This window comes from Podarcis bocagei (genome assembly GCF_964188305.1).
Source record: "Podarcis bocagei genome assembly, chromosome: 1".
In the NCBI taxonomy this organism is placed as follows: domain Eukaryota; kingdom Metazoa; phylum Chordata; class Lepidosauria; order Squamata; family Lacertidae; genus Podarcis; species Podarcis bocagei.
In genome coordinates this window covers 109,284,457-109,305,822 of record NC_138125.1, presented here as the reverse complement: position 1 = coordinate 109,305,822, position 21,366 = coordinate 109,284,457, and the positions used below count along the sequence as shown (strand labels likewise).

The following is a 21,366-nucleotide window of genomic DNA, read 5'->3' as shown; positions in this document are numbered from 1 at the left end:
GTAAAAAGTACTTTCGCTTTCCCAGCCACCAAGCCTGTGAGCTTGTGCCTTTGCCTGTATCGCGGCAAAACGGCTTTAAAAGTTCAAAGTCCAGCCATAAAGCCATAAACTAGAAGCTGGCAGGCTGCCCGGAGCATGAGCACATACCTTCATCAATCAAACTTGACGGCTTCTGGAGTCTCCATTCCTCAGTTTGATTGCGTCTTTCTGGGCCCGAAACCAAAAATGTTGTAATTGCAGAGTCCTGTGCACAACGGAATGATGAGCAGTACGTGCCACATGCTTAATGTTGCTTTATTTTCAGTTCAAAGTTGAGAAATTACAAACATGCATCTTGCCTCTGCGGGAGCAGAGAAGCAACCGTCCTTCTCCTCGGAACGAAGAACACCGAGAGAACAGTGAAAAACAGGAAACCAGTGTACGTCACATCCAGCTTCCCATTCCCGTGGGAAAACCCAACAGTACTCTGACTGTGGAATGTAAACATTGTCTTGTGACAAGCACTTCGCTGCACAGTGAAGGAAGCAGAAACCAACCAAACAAAGGGAAGCAATTTTTGCCAGTTCCCTTTCTTCTGTAGTTCCCAGCACCCCCAAATCATTTCGGGGGTTGGTGGTGAGATTTTGGGGGAGCACTGGGGTCTGTAGGGAAGAGGAGGAATGGACACAAACTGCTTTCCCCACTTCCACAGTAGATTCTTCCTGCTGCATCAAAATTGGATATAACCCAATATGACTTGTGAGTGCAAAATATTGCAATAACTAAATATAGCTTTCCAATACATTCCATTAACTAGACACTGAAACAGGAATAATACCCACACAGGGTTATCTTATTTCTAAAAGAAATGCGGGGGGGGGGGGCTGGAGGCAAAATCTAACCAAAGTAAAGCACATTGAAGTCTCATTTTCAGAGCTAAACACAATTCTCACATTACTGAAATGTGTTTATGTTTGTTTGGATGGGCCTTAAATGTTTCATGTTTGCTTACAAGCGGATTCTGCACTGCACTCGAATGTCACTTTGCATTGGCTCTGAAATGTGCTGATTCCGACAGTTTTGGGTTTTATAAACTAAATCACATAGTGCTTTTTCAAACCATCAAACAGCAACACTGCACAACTTAGAATTTGTATCGTATGGATGTATCCCATCAGTCTTAATTCAAATTAACATGGTGCAAATCTGAAGTTCGCTTGCAAATCCATCAAAAGCTCTGGCTCTTTTTGTCCCATCATCATAGGAAGATAGGAAGCTGCCTTGTACTGATTCAGTCTGCTGGTCTGTCTAGCTTAGCATTATCTACATTGACAGGAAATGGCTCCCCACAATTTTGAAACCGATGCTTTTTCAGCCTGATGCTGAGATGCCAGTGACTGAACTTGGGACCCTCCGCATGCAAAACAGTTGCCTTACCACTGAGTTGCTCTGCTGCAAATTAATCGTTTGGTAAGGGTTCTGCATAATTGTATCTTTCAGTGGGACAGATCTCCTCATGTAAACATAGTAACCTTGCTTAGATTACTACCAATAATTAAGAGAGTGTGTGTGTGCATAGATTAAAATGTTCAGCACATTTCCCATGGATTATTTAATAGTTTTTGCAACATAGGTCAGTATTATTTCCCCAGTATTGCAGATGAGGAGCTGAGGTGGAAAGCAAAGTGGATTGTGGAAAGTCACAACATGAGCCCAAGGCAAGATTTAAACCAGGATCTGCCTGCCTGCCTGCCAGCTCACAGTCTTAATGGTGCAATCCTGCACTCACAAAAAACCAGGGTGCCAAAGAAGCTTTCTGGGAGCCTTGCTTTTCCATTCCCTTGCCCACCTGCACACACTTTTGTGCTGCTTCTCTTCTCAGGACACTGATTTGTTGGGCCACTCAGTTGCAACTGAAGCTCTCCTGAGTCCAGCAGCTTTTCCTTCCCCTCAGCTCTGGTTCAAAGGCTGTTCCTTAGGAAAAAGCTGAAGTGTGCAGAGTGTGCAGAGTAGATGATGGAGAATGTTGCAGTGCAAGAGTGGGGAATATGGACCCCACCAACCCCAGCCAGCATGGCAAGAGGTCACGAATGATGCGTGTTGTAGTTCATCATTAGCATCTGCAGGCAGGGGGAGGCTCCCCACCTCTGTTACAATAGGTGCCACTAGGAGCTACTGCACATCTAAATAAGTGCAGGAGGCAAGCGTGTACACATTGCCTGCGTAAGCATTACTGTTTTCTCCTCTCCAGTGCACTCCCACCGCTGTTAGCCTAACATATCCTGCAGTTTCTTGAGAAACACGTCTCAAACCAGGTTGCATCTGATTTGAAAATGCAAGCCACGGTAAAGCTGAGGTGTGCACAGTTCAGACAACCATTGCACATGCACAGATGGCAGCACATGCACAGGCAGCATTGCTGGGGGTTACCGGCACAGAGAAACAAATCCGGTAATGTACAGTGTACATTTGCACTTGTGGTGTGTACAGCAAGTGCAAATGCAACCTGAAACACAGCATGGGGTGGGTGGGCATCCTTGCTGCATTTTCAACCACTCATGTGTACATAGCCTAAGTCAGTAAACTATATTTCCCAGAGCTATAAAATCTGGTTGACGTGTACATAACTTCAGTGACATTCTCAAGCTGGTTTCACTGCGAGCTTCTGACATCCCAAGTCACTTGTGGATTGCAACCCGGGGCACGTACATGATTGGCACAGTGTTTTCCTCCAAACACCACCACCTGCGTTCTGCAGGAAGTGACCCTAAGACTTCACCTTAAAGACTGCTGGCCTTAACAAAAATGTCTGCTTCCTCTGTTAATAAGGTAGCGCAAGGGCCTTTCAAAGTCAATATGCGGTGGCATCCCAAGACATACAACATGATTCAGACAGAAGGGTAGGATAAATCATAGTCATTGAAACTGATCCAGCTTCTGTTCAATGCCACAACAAAAACACCCCCTTTGACTTGCATGGGAAGTGAATTTTGTGCTCCCAGCCTATTAATCTTAAGTCTCACTTGTCTAGCAAAGATGTAGGTAGGGAATTTCCTAGGCAGGCCTGTTCATCTGTTACATTCCATGTATCCAAAGAACAGGGAAATAATTTATAGAAACAGCAAGAACAAGCCACAGCAATTTTTCACTCAGCATATTAAAGTTTAAAACATGTAGCGTTTTCGAATGCCTGAAAGATCGGATTGGAAATAACTGCTCGAGAAGTGTCTGAAGGGAATGAAAGAGATATTGCTGCTAAATTAGTTATAAAATGGAACGTACCCACTCAGAAATGAGAAATTTGCTAGAATTTCAAGAAATGGGTAATTTGGGTGACTCAGTTTAACAATACTAGGCCTTGGATTCTGACCTATTTTACGGGGACATGATGATTGAAATTTTAAGCGCATTTACTAGAGAGTACACCTCACTGAACACAATGGTGAATAAGGGCAGATATGATAGTGGGTTGTGGGGTGGGGAAAGTGGTTAGAGAGAATCCCGCCCCCCAAATAACATTAGCACCCAGGGCGATACAGTGAACTGAGGTGGAAAATACAGGTCAGACAACAGGAGGTACAGTATTTCTTCACACAGTACATAGTAAAGTTATAGGATTTGCTTTTACAGGATGTGCTGAATGCTACCACCTCAGACAGCTTTTAAAGGGATTAGACAACTACTTCTGCATATTTTTATTTGGAAGGACAAATGGTTACCTTACATTTTGGGAGGCTTCATAGGGACTAGTGTTTACATGCCTACACTGCAAATGTAGTATGATGGCAGTGACAAATGCCATCAATCCAGCATTTACCAATCCAGCATGTAGTAAATAAGCATGCTAGTCATACTGAGAGTAGACCCATTGAAGTTAAAAGACTTGACTAACACAAGTTCATTGATTTCAGTGGGTCTATCTGAGTAAGACTTAGTTGAATATAAAACTTAGGGTTGTATTCACAGTGGTGCCCTTCCACCCTGGGCATCTCCTAAATCTCTTCTGGCTTTCTCCCCAATCCTCCTGTGCAGATTTGGTTTTGTTTTGTGGTCTTTGAGCTCCTACTAAACTAGTGGAGAATTTCCTTCCTGAAGATTTGGTGAAATGGGTGCCCCACTTCTTCTATTCATGAATGCTGGGTGGAATGGCATTTTGTATTTAATACTATGCTAACATTATTGAAGAAAACAATAGGCTTGGGCCCATACCCTTTCCAAGTCTCATTCTTATAGCTCATCAAGTTCCATTCAACATTAAGTGAACCAAAATTTCTTAGGCGAGGTCCCCCTCTCTCCAAAAGTTCACCTCTCCCCTTCCTAGGTTACCCGCGCCACACACACGCACAGTTTGGCTGCCCACAACTAGCATGGAAAATTTTGAGAGGCCATTTTTGCTCATTCCTGGTTTTCTGCCTGCATTTCAGGGCTTATCCATTTACTGGCTTTGAGGAAGCATGCATGAATCTCTAGTGCAGGGGTAGCCGATGTTGTTGTACTATTTCTTATCCACCTCAGCCGGCATGGCAAATAGTCAGGAATGATGGGGTCCAATATCATCTGAAGGGCACCTTGTTGGCTTCCCCTGCTCTAGAGCACATCCAACCCCGCCATCACATATGTGCCTGCGACTTCACCCCATTCCTCCTTCATACTGCAAACAGTGACTGATCAAGGACCAGCGTGGGCCGTGCAATCCACATACTAGGAGCTGATCTGCAAGCCTGCGAAGCAGAGACTCTGCATTTTCAAGGTAACCACTTTGTTCAGCTTCCCATATTTCTGGTTTAACACTCACGGGATGTAAAGAGATTACAGGATGTGGCCTCAGGCGTTCTTGGCAGAGCCGGTAGAAATAGTGGAAAGCATAAAGACGGAAAGAGCCTCTTGCTCATCAAAGAGCTGCCTGCCAGTCAAGGCTAAGTCACTGGCTGGGCAAGTGTAATAAAGGTGATTCCTGAAAAGCTGTTCCTCTTGCTGTAGCAGTTGTATTTTGGCTTCTTGCGAAGTCCCTTGATTATAAAGCCTTTCACTGCAGTGCCTCTGCTAGATCCACATTAAATATTAAATAAGAGATGTGAACAATGTGCTAAAGTCATCAGTTACTGCTGTGCCGCTAATGGAAGTGTTTTGGGTGCCCTGTAACGTACTTACACTGATGGAGAGCACCGGCCCGACTTTGTACATGCAGTATCGGTCCGTCCCGGCACAAATATCTTTTATGTCTTTGCCATCTCCTTCGAGTCCAAGTTCTTTATGCATGAACTGAGCAAAAGCTTTCATTCTGTTGGGGCTCCCACCCACGCAGACAAACTGGAAATAAATCATCAGATTATCAGCCATAGCAACAAGAGAGACTTGGCATGCGCTGGCGATAAGATACGATTTTATAGCCAAAGTGGGGTACGCCTGGAAAAGAAGGGTAAATACGTAGACTGCCTGGCCCATTTATGCACGACTGCATGCAAAGAAGTGGGTTTTATCTCGGTTATCACAGGAAATCTTGCGGATTTAAAATATGCCGGCATATTTTGTTTTAGGAGAACAAGTTGTTCAGTGTCCTCTGTCCTTATTTATTTGTCATGAAATGAGGTGGATGATGTTATGAGATGCATGGTTCTTTGGTGCCAGTGTTTAGGTTAAAGCTGAAACTACTGTATTTTTCACTCTATAGGACACACTGGACCATAGGAGGGGGTGAACAGGGGAAAAAAATTCTCCCCCTCTCTGCTCAGCTCCCCTTCAGCGAAGCGGCAGGAGAAACGGAGCCCCTTCCATTTCTCCTCCCACTTCGCTGAAGGGGCGCTGCACAGAGAGGGGGAACTGTGCGGTGCCTCTCCAGCGAAGCGAAGCCTGGAGAGCAAGAGTGATCGGTGTGCACCGACCCCTCTCGCTCTCCAGGCTTCAGGCGGCTATCCGCAAGCCTTCGGAGCACAGCGGGAACTCCTGCTGCGCTCCAAAGGCTTGTGGATAGCTGCCTGAAGCCCCCGGAGCACAGCAGTAGTTCCCTGCGCTCCAGGGGCTTCAGGCGGCTTCAGCGAAAGCAACGCGAAGCCTCCGGAGTGTGGGGAGAGCTCTCCCTCTGTGCTTCGGAGGCTTCGCATTGCTATCGCTGAAACCAAGGAGCCTGCATTCGCTCCATAGGATGCATACACATTTCCCCTTCATTTTTGGAGGGGGGAAAGTGCGTCCTATAGAGCGAAAAATATGGTAACTAAGGCATGCTGTGGCCAAAGTGAAATACAACACTGAAAGCAGTATCAGCTCCCCCTCTTCCTCCTTTTTGTCTACGAACAGCCAGTAGATCAAAATGTGTGACCTGACATTATCACTCTTCACGTTTCCCTGCCTCTGCAAGTGGTAGCCAATGAAATGTGAGCATGGGAATGACGGCGTTGTGTCATGTTTCTGGTTCTATCAGATGGTTACCAGAGAGAGAGAGGAGAGGCAGATGTAAGATTTTTTTAAAAACTTTCATATATCTGGGTCTGCCATAAATGTCTGATGTCCATGAAATTTTGCCTGTATTTTAAAGTGATAAAGGAGGGGGGGGTGGGACACACAAGAATTATCACCAAAACCTATGTCTTGGTATTTCCTATCTGGTGTTTAATATATACATTTTGTAATTGAGGCTCGTCCCAGCCAAATACCTCATACGAAGCGACCGTAACTTTCAGCTAAAAGTAAATCCGGCTGACTGTCCTTTTAATGTGGGCACTGAATATAAACTGTTAGTACTTATTTCTTCTGAAAACAAAGTAGAACCAGATGCTGAAATAGCGTGTGGTCTAATTGCTTATTCAACAGCATCAACTAAAATGACAAGAATTGCACAGAATTATAGAGATAACACCAGGAACTACAAATGTGAGCAAAAATACGGAACCACATTTAAAATAAAATAGAAATAAAATCTGCTTCTGAATCTGAAAAAGGCAATGAATGTAACAGCCGTCTTTTCCACAGGGCTCAGAAATTAAATGCTTGATTCACAAATGACTTAATTCATAAATGCACACTAATCATACACAGTATTAAGAATCCCAAGTGCTTAGTGCAACTCACTGTAGGTACCCCAGAGAATCATGTCCAATAAAGAAAAGGCTCGCCTCCTTAGTTACAAGGTTCCCGAGTTACTTCAGCTTTGTATTTTGCTCTAAATGTTAGAAAGAGTTTTGCAGTTTGATGCCAGTGTTTTGGTTAAAGCTGAAACTAACTAAGGCATGCTGTGGCCAAAGTGAAATACAACATTTCAGCATGTTTTAACTCTCCCTGTGAAATCAGCGGGATTTGAAGTGCTTAACATTGGCTTCACAGTTCCAAAGATAAATGGAATGAATTTTTTGTATTTTTTGCCCACTCCCGACTACTGGGGCAGTCAGCTCTGAGGGGCAAACTTCCAATTAGAATTTGGCTAATGAGCAGCCTTGCAGAGTTCGCCTTTAATTTTCATAGCAACCAATATGCAAAGAGAACCATAGCTTAGACAAAGAGCACTTGCTGCCCATGAGGAAGGTTCCGCATTCAATCCCCAGCATCTCTATTAAAAAATAAAATTAAGTAGCATGTGTTATAAAATATCCTGTACCAGAGGCCCAGGAGAGCTGCTGGCAGTCAGGGTAGAGAATACTGGGCTAGATGGACAGATATTGGACTTGGCAGAAGGCAGCCTTCTTTGTTCTAACACTTCCCTTTATTTGTGAATTCATCACTTCTGAATTCAAACCCTAAGTTTTGCTTGCAGGAACTCTGCATGTGAGCAAATGCACTTCTTGATAAAGGTTGCTCTTTTTCCAGCACAGCTCTTAAGAGCTTTTGCAGCTGAGATGCTACAGCAACACCCTTTCTCTTCCTCGTAATAAATTGCACGAACTTTGAAATGATAAAATGACGAGCCAAATTCCTCAATGAATTGTTTCTGAACTGGAGTCTGTGCAACTACCCCAGGGAAGAATTTAGCTCATCATACCAGAAACAGGTTTAGTTTCCACAGTCTACTTATTTTACTGAGAAGGAAAGGGTAATTGCCCATAACCGTAGCTGCAGCGGACTTTCTGAGTTGCTTTGCAGAATGGCACTGACTCTGTTCCTGTGGGACCTTTAAGTCATCTCTGTAGCTAGAACTAGGAAGCCACTATGATAAAAGGAAACTGCAAAAGACGTGGAAGAGAAGTAGCAGCAGGAATGAAAGATGTTTAGAAATGCTGCAGCTGTATTATTATTATTATTTACCTTCGTGTCGCCAAACATGGCTGGCAGATTGTGCGTTTTGGTCCCTAAGTCTAAGTGATAAAGGATATCTTCATCCATTAAATCCAAGTGAGGGTTCATAACATAAACAAGTCCATTCCTAGGGAGGAAAAAAGAAAGAGAGGGGGGGGGGAACACTCCAGTGAAAGAAGCACAAAAGAGGAAACTGTGAAATAAGATACAACCACCCTAAATTTCATGCAAGTTGTTAGATTGCCTCGTTATATATTAATAATGCTGAGGCCCGAAGAGAAAGAAAGAGGACTTGGGTCTAAGCCAGGCTCTTTCCAGGTGACTGATTTTTTTTTGTACAGAAAATGTGCATTTGTTCTCCGTTTGGTATGCTGACTGCAGACCTCTTCCCTGAAGGTTCTAATTCTCAGTGTTTTCCAACACTATACTTCGTACTTCAGAAAATATGATTTCACCCTACACGTACACTCCCAGATAAATTGTGTTGCTACTGCGATTGCCCTCTGGAATGAAGTTGTGTGGCTGCCATAGACCCCTTTGTGACTAAGGGTGGGTGGATCTGTTATTTTTTATTTCTCTTGGTTTCTCATTTTTCCAAGTTTAATTTCAGTTCTGGGTTTCCCTTTGGAGCAGATTTGGGGAGGCATAGTGGCGGTCGGGGGGGAATTATAGGGAGAGGAAAATAAGGGGAACTATTCTGTTGGATACTATCCAATAGTTTCAACTGTTTTTTGAAAATAGAGCCCCTATTATAAGGAAGTTCCCATTATATGAAAGTATCTGGCCAGAACTACATAATATGGAGGATTTATGGAGGCTGCTAAAAACACTCGCCCCTATCTTCCTCTTCCCTTGTAGCACCTAGTACTGTATAACACATGACATGATGTTGCACTACTGAGAGTTCATTCACTAAAAGCTTCAACCAGTGAGAAAGAGCAAGTTACATTGCATAAGCAGAAGCCCTTGTGCTAACAGGACAACTTTGTTGCATGTGACTCCATGGCTGGACTTCATTGGCAGAGAGGGAGATCTGGGGTGTCTGGGTCACCCGCCCAGCCTTCTTAACGTTGTGCCTTTGATTTCCTTAATTCCATAAAATGGAAGTTCTCTGTGGCAGTGCCTTTCCTGCAGTATTCCAAAATTATCTCGTAAGAACCTAAGAAGAGCCCTGCTGGATCAGACCATGGCTCTATATCTGTTAAGTTGTGGGTGAACATATCAGACGACAGAGCAATTCTTCCAAAGCAGCTCTTTATTTGTAAGCTGGAACAGAACTGAACTGAAGAGCTCAGTCAGCCTGCTTATATAGAGCTCCAGAACAACGTAACTGTAGCAACTTTCTAAAACTATCCAATCACTGAATGTCACTTTCGATCCTTCATTTGCATACAAACTATCCAATCACTGAACGTCATTTTCGATCCTTCATTTGCATAACTATCTACAGTATCCCCCTGCTGGCCCAAGGTGAGAACTTCAGTACATAACAATATCCTATTTCTCACATCTAGCCAATCATAAGCCCACAAGCTGAGCATGGAATTCCTCCTCTGCTGTTGTCAGCCAGCAACTTGGATCCAATGGCATACTTTCTCTGCATATGGTTCTGTTGAGCTATATATAATATTTAGTGGCAGCTGCAAATGAATAGCTTGGGGTTTTTTTTTTTTAAAAAAATGGCAGTCATGGATTAGCTTTCACAATGGAGGAGAGCTCTTCAAGTGAGCAGCACATCACTGGATTAATCTGTTCACTGAAATGAGGCTTTCACTTGACCTTTAAATATACGGACGCCCTTGTCAGATTAATTGCTCCTAATAACATCAGGACTTGCCTCAAATGGCTGGATGGAAAGTTATTTGCACCTTTGGGATCTTAATCATATTGCAGAGGGTGTTGGGAATCCCTTGGCATGAAAGGCCCTTGGGGTGCCCCCTTTTGGACCTCCTGCTGTTTCACTGGCAATCCTAAAGATATTATTGTCTTAAGCAAATATTTGGGTTTCTTATGTGATCAAGCCAGTTCCAATTCCCACTCTCAAAACATTTGCATACTGTGGCATTTGTGCTATTGAGTACATGTGCAGCTTTGAATCTAATCCTGAATATGATTACTTGGGAGTAGAACAGCCTATTTAAGCCTGCCAGGCTTCCCCATTTGGTCCACCAGGCTGTTTGGGGCAAACCATGTCTGCCCGCCGACAACCACCTTACATTGTAAGGTAGTTAAAGGGATCGTTTATCTCCAATCTAAAGACCACAGCATTAAGATAAGAGAGAAGCCCACAGTGCTAACATAAGAGGTAAGCGCTCTGCCTGTTCTTTCTCATTTGTCTCTGATCTCAGAACTGTGGTGCTTAGCACTGAGCTGGGGAGGTAAAATCCCTCTGCCTTTTTAGAAAGCCTCTCTAAAGATCAGGCAGAGGCATATTTCCAACAACCCACACCTCAGCGCTGGAGTGGAGAAAAGTGGAAATGCTAATTATGTGTGTGATCCTGCCTGGCTGCTTCCTTGCCTGGTGTGTGTGGGGGGGGGCAGGGAGAGAGTGATATGTGTCTGGAACAAGGGGTGGGGTGCATTTTATTTTTTTTTGAGGGTGGGTGTTTTGCTCAACCATTTTTGCCTTACCCGCCATTGTAATGTGGCCTCTTGAAAGGCTGGGGAATTTTCAATCCAGCCCCCGGGAAATACCGTATTTTTTGCTCTATAAGACTCACCTTTTCCCTCCTAAAAAGTAAGGGGAAATGTGTGTGTGTGTGTGTGTGCGTGTGTGTGTTATGAAGCGAATGCAGGCTGCACAGCTATCACAGAAGCCAGAACAGCAGGAGGGATTGCTGCTTTCACTGCACAGCAATTCCTCTTGCTGTTCTGGCTTCTGAGATTCAGAATATTTTTTTTCTTGTTTTCCTCCTCCAAAAACTAGGTGCGTCTTGTGGTCTGGTGCGTCTTATAGAGCAAAAAATACGGTAAGCTGTCTGCGAAAGCAGAACTGGAATGGAAGGTGCAGGTGTTTTGGAAAAGGAGAAATGGGGTGAATATTTGGCTGAGAAGGTGGAAGGAGAAAGGTGTCATTGTTTGGTGTTTGAGAGAGGGTGCACATGTGAGCATAGGCTAGGAAACGGGAAGAAGGGAGAAACAGAAAGGAGAGGGAGGTGATGGATCCAGAGAGAATAAAAACAGAAGGGATGGAGTTTTACTGTCACAATAATGAGAATGGCAAGAAAAGGAGGAGAGAACCTTGGTGACAGGTCAAATAAGATTTATTTGTTTATTCATTTATCCATATGTGTATACCACTCTCAGTGTGCATGGTGCCATGCAGAGTGCAAGCGGCAAGTCCTTGCTTTGAGGAGCTTACACGAAAAGGAAATATTCCGTTGGAACTGACAGAAGCAAGCTGATCACATAAAACAAACCAAGTGGCATCAGACAACAGGAAACAAACAGGCTGAAAACATGCCCGTGAATGGCAAAGTAGGAGGTAAAAGATTGTTAGCTGGGATTCCATTGTTTCCATAGTCCGTTTGCTCCAGAGGCATTTGTACTGTTGACCCTAAATCCACCCACAAACACCAGCCTTTCCCTCCCAGCTCTTCTGGCCCTTGTGATTCATTCTGGTTTGGCTGCCATGCCAGCACCTGTCTCTATTTTGCTGCCAGAACTTTCTGCTGCCTCTCTTGGGTCCTTCTGCAGCTGCCTTCCCCCCACAAGCTTCTTGTTTCCAAATAATTCAGCAGGCGGACTTTGCATATCTACTGTTGCACCACTTATTTCCAAAAATGGCAAGTGGGGTCCAAAGCAAGCAAGCGCAAAATCTGAGGGAAGGAGGCCATGACAGAGGTTTATGGAATTAGATATGGTGTGGGGGAAATAGAAATAAGCTTTCCCTCCCACTTCATCTCTCATAATACTAGAGTCCTGGGGGTCCTGCAATGAAGCTGAATGATGGGTGATTCAGGAGAAGCACAATCAAGCACTTCCTTTTTAATACAGAGTGTAGTTAATCTCTGGAACTTGCTACCGCAAGGTGAGGTGATATCCACCAACTTAGATAGCTTTAAAGGGGGGGGGGGTGTCAGACAAATTTACATAGGCTATCAGTGGTTACAAATCATGATAACTATATTCCAACTTCATTGACAGGATCCCTATATCTCTGAATACCAGCCTGGAGGAGTGGAGTCACAATTCTAGCTTTCTAGCAGCAGTGTTGCTGCCACTTGCCAGCGAGGGGCAGAGATGAGGTAGCAGGGAAGTTGGATCTGTGCACAGGGGCACGGACACACTTTCCCAGAAAGCAGCAGCTGCTAGGGAGCTAGTGTTGTGGCTCCAGCCCATTGGTTGAGTCACTTCTTGCTACCGCTCTCCCCGTGACTTGTTTGTGGGTTTCTGAGTGAAATATACTCGGAGTCCTGCAGTGATTTCATGCTCTTTATTGCCGCTTGTAAAACAGTGACTGAATTTCCCCCAAAACCTCAGGCCTTTATATACATTATTTACACAATGAGTCCCATCTGATTGGCTGATTCTGCTTCCCTCCTGGAGCCTGATTGTCTTTTCCTGCAGGCCAATCAGTTGTTGTATTCTATGATCCTACCAGCCTATTGTTCTAGGATCCAAGCTTAGTACATAACACAGAGGTTGGTCACAGTGGGAGATGGGATGCTGAGCTCGAAAGGTCAGATCCTGCAGAGTTTCTCTTACGTTCTAATCCAGGCATAGGCAAACTCTGGCCCTCCAGATGTTTGGGACTACAATTCCCATCATCCCTAGCTAACAGGACTGGTGGTCAGGGATGATGAGAATTGTAGTCCTAAACATCTGGAGGGCCAGAGTTTGCCTATGCCTGTTCTAATGAGGCATCTGATCAAGGCCTGTATTTTAAAATGAGCTTAAAGAAATTTTTGCAAATGTTTGTATGTTTCATGCCAGGCATAAAGCAGCTGGCTAAGTACTCTGGCAGTTGTTTATCTTCCTGCTCTCCTGGACAAGGGCCCCCCTGATTTATAGCAGTACCTCAAAGTTGTAAAAGGGAATTACAGGCTGGGAGCAAAGGTTACACTGACCATACATATTACAAAATACAATCAAGCTGCAAAAACACTAATTAAGAGTTGGTAAATAGTAAGATTTATTGTTTAACAGAAAATACCATGTGCCTCCCATCAGAATCGAGCCATATTTTCCTAAGGTTAAAGGGCAAGAGCTAATGGGAGAAGCAGCTGGCTGGGAAAGGGGGTGTAAATTGAAGAGGCTGCTTTTGAAGCTGTTTTACTGAGTTCCTTTTCTTCTAAAAAGTTATCTATGTTATGTATGAGATTTAATGTAATTATGCAAAGGATTTAGAAAGTAAGAAATGTTAGATTCTTATGTTAGATTCTTATTTCATTGATGGTGTGTGAGAATGTGAACCCAAGATCTCTGTTTAGATAGAATTTAAAACCATGAGCCATCTGTTTTAGCCATTTGTTTTGGAGTGTAGGGGCAAAAGGGCAAAAGGTGATCTGGTAATTAAGGTGCCTTGTCGAGGCAAATGTAAGATATATGGCTACTTGTCTGCCATTTATGGATAGAAGGAAATATAGCTCTTTGTCTCCCATAAAAGGTAATAGGAAGTGGGTGTATCTTTTATGATTGGTTCTAGCAAACAGCCAATAGGAATTTCAACAAGGCTGATTGGACAGAGGCAGCCAAAGGAGGAGCAAGGGGGCTGGGCTGAGGAAATATAAGTGCTGGCCATCAGGGCTGGGGTGGGCAGAGCTTTTGGTAACCATATACCACTGTGCCTATCATTTATTTGTCTGACAAATAAATTATTATTTTAATTTCTCTATTGCTGCGTTGAATATTTCATTCTAGCTAAGTGTTAACCACAAGCAGGGTGCTACACTAATCTGATGAAATTTTGTAATGCTTGTAGTACGTACTGGTGCTCATTGAACACTGCATATTTCACATGTTTTGGCTTTCCTCACCCAGCTCCATTTTTGCAAATTTATTTCCACAGGGTTCTTTTAAGCATTTTAAGGTTGTGTTTATCTTTCATTTGCTGTTGTAGTGCCAAGAATCAATCTTCAAATAGTAAACCTGACACTGCAGAGTATAATGATGGGATGGACTTAAGCACAATCCTATATATTTCTACTCGGACGTAAGTCTCATTAAAATCAGTGAAACCTACTCCCAGGTAAGTGTGTATATGAGACTGCAATCTCAGTTAGCTCACAGCTTTAGGATAATCAAAAGTATAAATTACTCCAAAGTGGACAGCACAAGCCAAGGTGCATAAATGTGTTGGACTGAGACCCAAATACTTAAGGTTATCTCCACTGCATTACTCTAAATTCTAAAAGATGCATATATTATATTAGGGTTGCCAATTAGTTTAAGATTTGTAGTTTAATTAATCAGCTTCCTTTCAACCAAGCAACTGATTTGTCACTATCCAGCAAAGTTAACCACTTCCACATCCTATTGATTTCAGAGAGTTAAAACATGTGTTTAAACCTCTTCCGTTTAAATTCATGTTCTTTACTTTGGCCAGATCGTGAACAAATTTAATATTACAACATTTTTATACTGGAAGTAGATTTGAGGTTGTATTTGAAGAATTGGTAGGTAAAGAATATTATTCTCCTTGGCAAAAGAGCACAAGGAGGGTTTTGTTGTTGTTGTCCACATGCTTTATTGAAGACATTTATAGATTACTTAATCAATGGCATTTCTAAGCAGTGTGCATTAAAATAAACCATACCACAAATGAAACAATAAAAATTAATTATAAAACCAAACACTATCTTAAAATGCCTGATGGAACAAAAAAGTGTTAAGGCTTGTCCGTGGTAGAGCAAAATGTGGATTTGCACTGGTCTGAAACTGCATTAAAACAGGGGCGTCCCCACGACGTTCTCCCCATTCCAGTATTGTCCCAGATCTTTCCCTCTTTAAATGTGGGGGTTTTCAATCCTTGGCCTGGATTGAGAAACCTTGCATTTAAGGGGGAAAGGTCCAGGACAACATTGGGATGGCATACCCTCCAACATTTCTCCGATGAAAATAGGGACATCCCATTCCATAATGATAATTTTACTATTTATACCCCACACATCTTACTGGGTTGCCCCAGCTATTCTGAGCAGCTTCTAACATATACAGTGGTACCTTGGGTTAAGAACTTAATTTGTTCCGGAGGTCTGTTCTTAACCTGAAACTGTTCTTAACCTGAATCACCACTTTAGTTAATGGGCCCTCCTGCTGCTGCCGCGCCGCCACTGCACAATTTCTGTTCTCATCCTGAAGCAAAGTTATTAACCCGAGGTAATATTTCTGGGTTAGCGGAGTCTGTAACCTGAAGAGTATGTAACCTAAAGCGTATGTAACCCGAGGTACCACTGTGTATAATAATAATAAAACATGAAACATTAAAAACAACAACTTCCCTATACAGGATTCCCTTCAGATGGCTTGTTGGTTGGATAGCTCCATACCCTCCAACATTTATCCAGTGAAAATAGGGACATTCTAAGGAAAAGTGGGACATTCCGGGATCAAATCAGAAACCGGGACGGCTTCTCAAAATCAGGGATGCCCCTGGAAAATAGGGACACTTGGAGGGTCTGGGATGGGGAGGTTGTCATGATCCAGTGTGGACAAGCCCCTTAGTCATGTGCCTAAAGCTCAACAAGGAGAGTACCTGTCTAGTCTCAGGCTTGGGCCCATGACACCAAATGTACAGATATGTTACATGCACACTGAAGCAACAACACATGCACCTTAAACAATTTGCTCCTTTCTCAGTGCCCCCCTGGTTTCCAGAAGAGGATTTTATAGAGGAGATGGAATATGCATAAGATTCTTGAGGGTTACCTTTAGATTCCCTCATGGAATAAATTTGGGGTAAAAATAAATGCCAAAAATGTAAGTACCAAATAAAAACTAATTTGGGTGGCTCAGTTTGAAGAGCTACTTGAGAAAATGCAACTTCAAAAACCCGAAAGCAAATGTGGATTAGGTAGGTACATTTCTGGATCACATCCGTTGTTTGAAACAAGCAATGTTCGTTGGTTGAGTAATCTTTTCAGCACGGCAGTGTTTGCACAGGGTAGGATCAATTTAAAGTTTAATTTAAACCCCATAGTTTCAATCTTTCAATTTGTGATAGCAAATCAATCAATAGATCATTCTACCCATTCATGAATTGCTAATTATTGCTTCAGGCCTTCCTCCTAAAATCATTGCTTCTTGCTAAACTTAGCAAAGGCAAGCACATTCATATGTTTTGTTTATTAGACTGAACCTAGTTTGGACCTCCTCTTTTATAATTATTGTAATATTTTTTTGCCCCGTCACCTTGATTAAAGCCTGTGTTTCAATCTACATTTAAATTAAAATGATATTCAAAAGACGCAAGAGCTTTTGATTGCATCCTTTCTCCAATCATAATTGCAAATGGAAAGGGCTGACTACATAGGAATGCAAGTCCATGTTTAGTTATCAAAACAAAATCTAATGCATCAGAACAATTTTTTAAAATAATAATAATGAGTGGTATTCAACTAAATGGTTACAATAGTGCACCAACTTTTAGCTGTACAATGTAACTTTCCCATCCTTTTCTACCATTCCCTCCATAGACCTACTAAACCTGTTCCATTGCCCCCCTTCCCATTCTCTGTAGCAGATTTAGGGGGCACGTGGGGGGGGGAGAATTACATTGCACAGCTAAAAGTCATTGCACAATATAACTGTTCACTTAAAGAATGCCCTATGAGTCTGAATAATCTGTTTGGAGTAGCTCATAAGAGCTGTGGAAGGACTGGATCTACACAATACAGCAAAACACAACACTTTGCCCGCTTACAGTCATGATACACTGGTATCTCACACAGACAGACAAACCTGGGGAGATTATTTAGGAACTGGGTGTGTAAATTACTTACCCATTGTAACTGTTCATTTCAGTCTTGCTGGCTCCAGCTAAAAGAAATGTCATAGTTTCCAATTTTCCCAGGACAACTCCAAAGCAGACACAAAGGAAAGGCTATCCTGTGAAAACACAAGATAGCACACAAAGTATTTGCAGCAGCTATCTAAGATATATGAATGATATATTGTTATCTGTTACTTCCAAATGATTTACAGGAATGGTCCCAGTCACTGTTTGTTCTCCGATGCACCAGGTGTAGAATAGCGTGTCTCTTCCAGCTGCAAGTTATGCCTGGATCGCCCATAGCCTCAGATTGGCTGTTTTTGAAGGTGTGGCATTTTCCCTGGACTTTCCCTGGACTTGCGTTACCAGGCTTAGCAAGACAAACAGGCCAGGGCTGGTTAACCTTCTGCTACTGATGTCCAATTCTCCTTGGCCAGAGCCCCACATCTACAGTTTGGCAGCCATCCCTGCAGGAGGCACCCTGAAGGGTTCGGCCTGTTTTTTCTTAAAACGTGAGCATGTTCCACGTGAGAAAAATATATAAGGTAGATGTGATAAACAAGGTTTAAAAGGTACATTAGGTGGGATTAACTGAGCAAGCATCAGTGGCTAAACGTCCGAGCTTTATACAAACATTGAGTTAGATTTTAACTCGCGTTGGTTTCCATTTCTTGTGCGTAAACAAAACCAAGGCCTCCGCATGAACTTTCAGTCACTGCTGGTTTGAGGATTGCGCTAAAAAAAGGGCAAAAGATCAAGAGAAGGTTGAAGAATACTATATTGTCTCTGAGATTTTATGTTGAATCAGAACAACACTTCCCAATGATTTTCAATAACACCCATAATTTCAGATTTGCCTTTGGACAATCATACAATTATAAGGGTGTAATTCACTTTCCCATATCAGAGTAAAATATTTTCTTACTCAGATGTAAAATAAGTCACACTTCCCCACACTTTCTAATGCATTTTCTCATCATTTTCCTTTTTGCTAGAAGTCAGCTTTTATTTTGGAAGTGTTTTGTGTGTGTGTGTGTGTGTGTGTGTGTGTGTGTGTGTGTGTGTGTGTGTGCAAGAGAGCCATACTGCTTTAATCCACTTTAATTGAACAAACCTAAATTCCCTCTCGCAAAATAGTGACATTCTAAAGCAGACCTTACCTTAGCCTGACTTTACTGCCTTTTCAAAAATGCAGCCTGCCCCTTTATTTTAAATATATTATTCGACTGTATATTTGTATTTTATTGTTTCGTAACCTTTTGTAGACTTCCCAGGAGACTTCACTGATATGTGGTATATAGCATTGTAAATAAATTAGTAAATAACTTTGCTTTCAATACACCTAGCTTACCTAATCTTTAACAGACTGGAGGGAAGGTCTGCTTCTGCCCCATTCAGAAGACTTACGGAAGATCTAACAATTTGCTTCCATGGAAATACATCACCAGAATATTCTAGTTTATTAACTCTCCTTTGTCAAGTCCAGGACTCTGGCTAGATATTGTCTCAGAGTAGGGTTGCACACCTGATATGCACCTCCTGGACTAGTGTGTGGATCCCAACATCACTTTTCTTCTGACTTTGCTCTTATCCAAATGTTGCAATGCAGTTCTTAGTTCAAAAATGTACTAGGAGAATGAAAACCAAAAGATTTGTAGCAGGGTTTCTGTGATCCCTGGTGGCCTTTTAAGACAAAAGTAAACAAGCCAGTAAAAAAACACACACACACCATGAAACTGGAAGAAAAAGAAATTACAAGTGTGCAGATAGAACAGACCAGCTACTTATTTTATATTGCTGGCTTCCATCGCTACATTTATCTACCAATCTCCCTGTCAGACTTTTAGATCCAAGTCTGTGTGAACAAGCCTGTTTGAAGATTTTCTTTTCTTTAATGGATGCTTGTGCTCCTTATTGCTTTTTTACGAATTAGTTTTAACCGTGCTTTTATTTTTTATCTCTTCTCATGTGGGTAAACAGTGCATAAATGGGGGCTTTCCACTCCTTTTTGAAAAATGGGGGGCAGTCTGTGACATGTTCAATTAAAACTTTGCAATTGTGGGAAAGTAACGAGGTACAGTTGTAACCTTGCGCTCTTTCCTAGAGTGTTATTTTGTTCACAACCATTCCTTTCTTCTTCCAGGCGTCTTTATTCAACAATTCTTTCAACTCAGTGACTCAGCAAGCACGCTGATTGCATCGGGGGGCTAAGGTCTTAAGACTTTCTCGTACTGCTAATTATGTGTATGGGTGTAGCAGTGACCAGAACTGAAGGAAGGTGACAATTTCAGAAGCAAGCAGTATCTGTGTGTGACCTCAGAGAGGGTTGAGGCCCCTGATTCAACCTCATTACAGCGAAACACATTAGGTAGTGTGGCAAAGGCTTCCTTTCAAGTAGGACGGTACAGGCCACCAGATGTTTACTGCTTGAGAAACTGTCTTTTGCATTCACCCAGTCTTCGGAAGAAAAAGCTTAGCACAATTCTCCACCTTATCAGAAATCCAGGGGTGTGGTAACACTCTCCTAACCACTTGATGACCAGTTTACGAAGTGATTTTAATATATATTTCATACACTTATATTCTACCTTTTTTATCATCATGGATAGAGGTGGCATAATGGTGTCCTGTTCTACAGTCCACTTCTCTCAGGCTTCCTCCCACTTTTGAGAACAACAGTCCTTAAATGCCCAACCCTCTGGCCTGCAGAAGGTGCCCATGAGGGTGCCAGTTGTGGTTCTATGGTTCCCTGGCATAGGCTTCTGCTTGCCCCTGATGACCAGCATCAATGTGAGGAATCTTATCTGGCTTCTTAATTGGAGTGTCTGCAGCCTTTGATTCTGACGGTCACTGATGGACTCTGGCATCATGACCTATGAGTCCCCAGGTAAGTTTCCCATCCAGGCACGGACCAGACCTACACCTATGAAGAACACAAGAAGAGTCCTGCTGGATCAGACCAAAGGCCCATCTAGTACAGCATTCTGTTCCTACAGTTGCCAATGAGATATCTATGGTGTAGGATAACCAGCCTCGTATAATCAACATGCTTAAGTCCAATTATTGCATAAAGCAGCCTTTCTCAACCTGTGGGTCCCCAGATGTTGTTGAACTACAACTCCCATCCCCCCCTAGCTAGCAAGGCCAGAGCTCAGGGATGATGGGAGTTGTAGTCCAACAACATCTGGGGACCCAAAGGCTGAGAACTCCTGGATAAAGTAAGCTGTCCTGCCAGGCTTGGCTCACCTTTGAGAGAAGAGTTTGTAAGTAAAACATTTTTAACTTACCAAACGTGTAGTCTTCTTCTCTGGAAGGAACTTAGAAGGGAATCTTTTAAAAGTCTTAACAGCCCATATTTCCATGCTTGACTTTGCTGCATATTTTCAATTTTAAATTTCTGCTGGGGTTTGGATCCAAAACCTGGATCTTGGAATACAGGAATCCTCTTTTTATACTGTGTGAGAAGGTCATAGGCAGCACTCTCCTGCTCATATTCCCCATCAACTGATATTCTGAGGCATACTGAAGGTAATATAGCCATTGCTAGCCTTATCCCCCATAAAAAGGTCTATTTGTTGTTGGTGGCCATCACTGCAACCTGCAGTAGTGAATTCCATTGTTTAATTATGTACTGGGTGAATAAATGCTTCCTTTTTTGGTAGTTCGTTGATCTTCATTGGATGACTCCAGATTCTAATATTATGAGATTACTGCTATGTGCTCTTAGACGACGCCCTTGTTAAGTGAACACCATCTTAGCTTACCATCTGGCAAAGTTTGCTTGAATTCCTCAACCTTTCTCAAAGGGGAAAATCATCTCCACGCTCTGATGTTTTTAGCAATAAACTTAAGTCTCAGCTCTTGTACTCAGCACTTTCAACGGCACATCATGCTAAATTACTGCTTGGCAACTGGTGGTGTATATTCATCCTCACTAGCCTTCTTATGGTTTGAATTGTCAAATCTTTCTAGCAAATAATAATAAAATAGAGGCATCGTGTGTACGTATAGCACAGATGTATTGGTCAACCAGGCAACTTAAGACAGTTGACGGCATCCTCCTCCAGCATAAAGCAAGGAGGATTCCAAGCTAAGGTTCATAGATTTTAAGCCACCACAGGTAACATTGTGTTAAATGATGACAGTTGCCTTTGAGACCTAAATCTAAGTCCTACTTGTTGTTCCTGCAAGGATAAATGTTACGGCACTGTGTGCCAGTTATTTTCACTTAC

The 21,366-nt window shown here is 42.6% G+C and overlaps 1 protein-coding gene and 1 long non-coding RNA gene across 2 annotated transcripts in view; one reads left to right on the top strand and one right to left on the bottom strand.

Moving 5' to 3' along the window:
• The window catches only part of UPP2 (uridine phosphorylase 2), a 33,815-nt gene extending 16,565 nt beyond the window's left edge, over positions 1–17,250 (bottom strand). The window contains exons 1-3 of the mRNA XM_081187818.1: positions 17,145–17,250; positions 8,212–8,329; positions 5,131–5,289 (exon numbers count right to left, since the gene is read on the bottom strand). Coding sequence (XP_081043944.1) covers positions 5,131–5,289; positions 8,212–8,329; positions 17,145–17,197 — 330 coding nt within the window. The 5' untranslated portion in view covers positions 17,198–17,250. The remainder of the gene's footprint in view (positions 1–5,130; positions 5,290–8,211; positions 8,330–17,144) is intronic.
• LOC308583741 lies at positions 13,532–14,038 on the top strand. Its single transcript, XR_014006398.1, has 2 exons — positions 13,532–13,712; positions 13,746–14,038. It is a non-coding gene; the product is annotated as an uncharacterized lncRNA (long non-coding RNA).
• Positions 17,251–21,366: the final 4,116 nt, after the last annotated feature.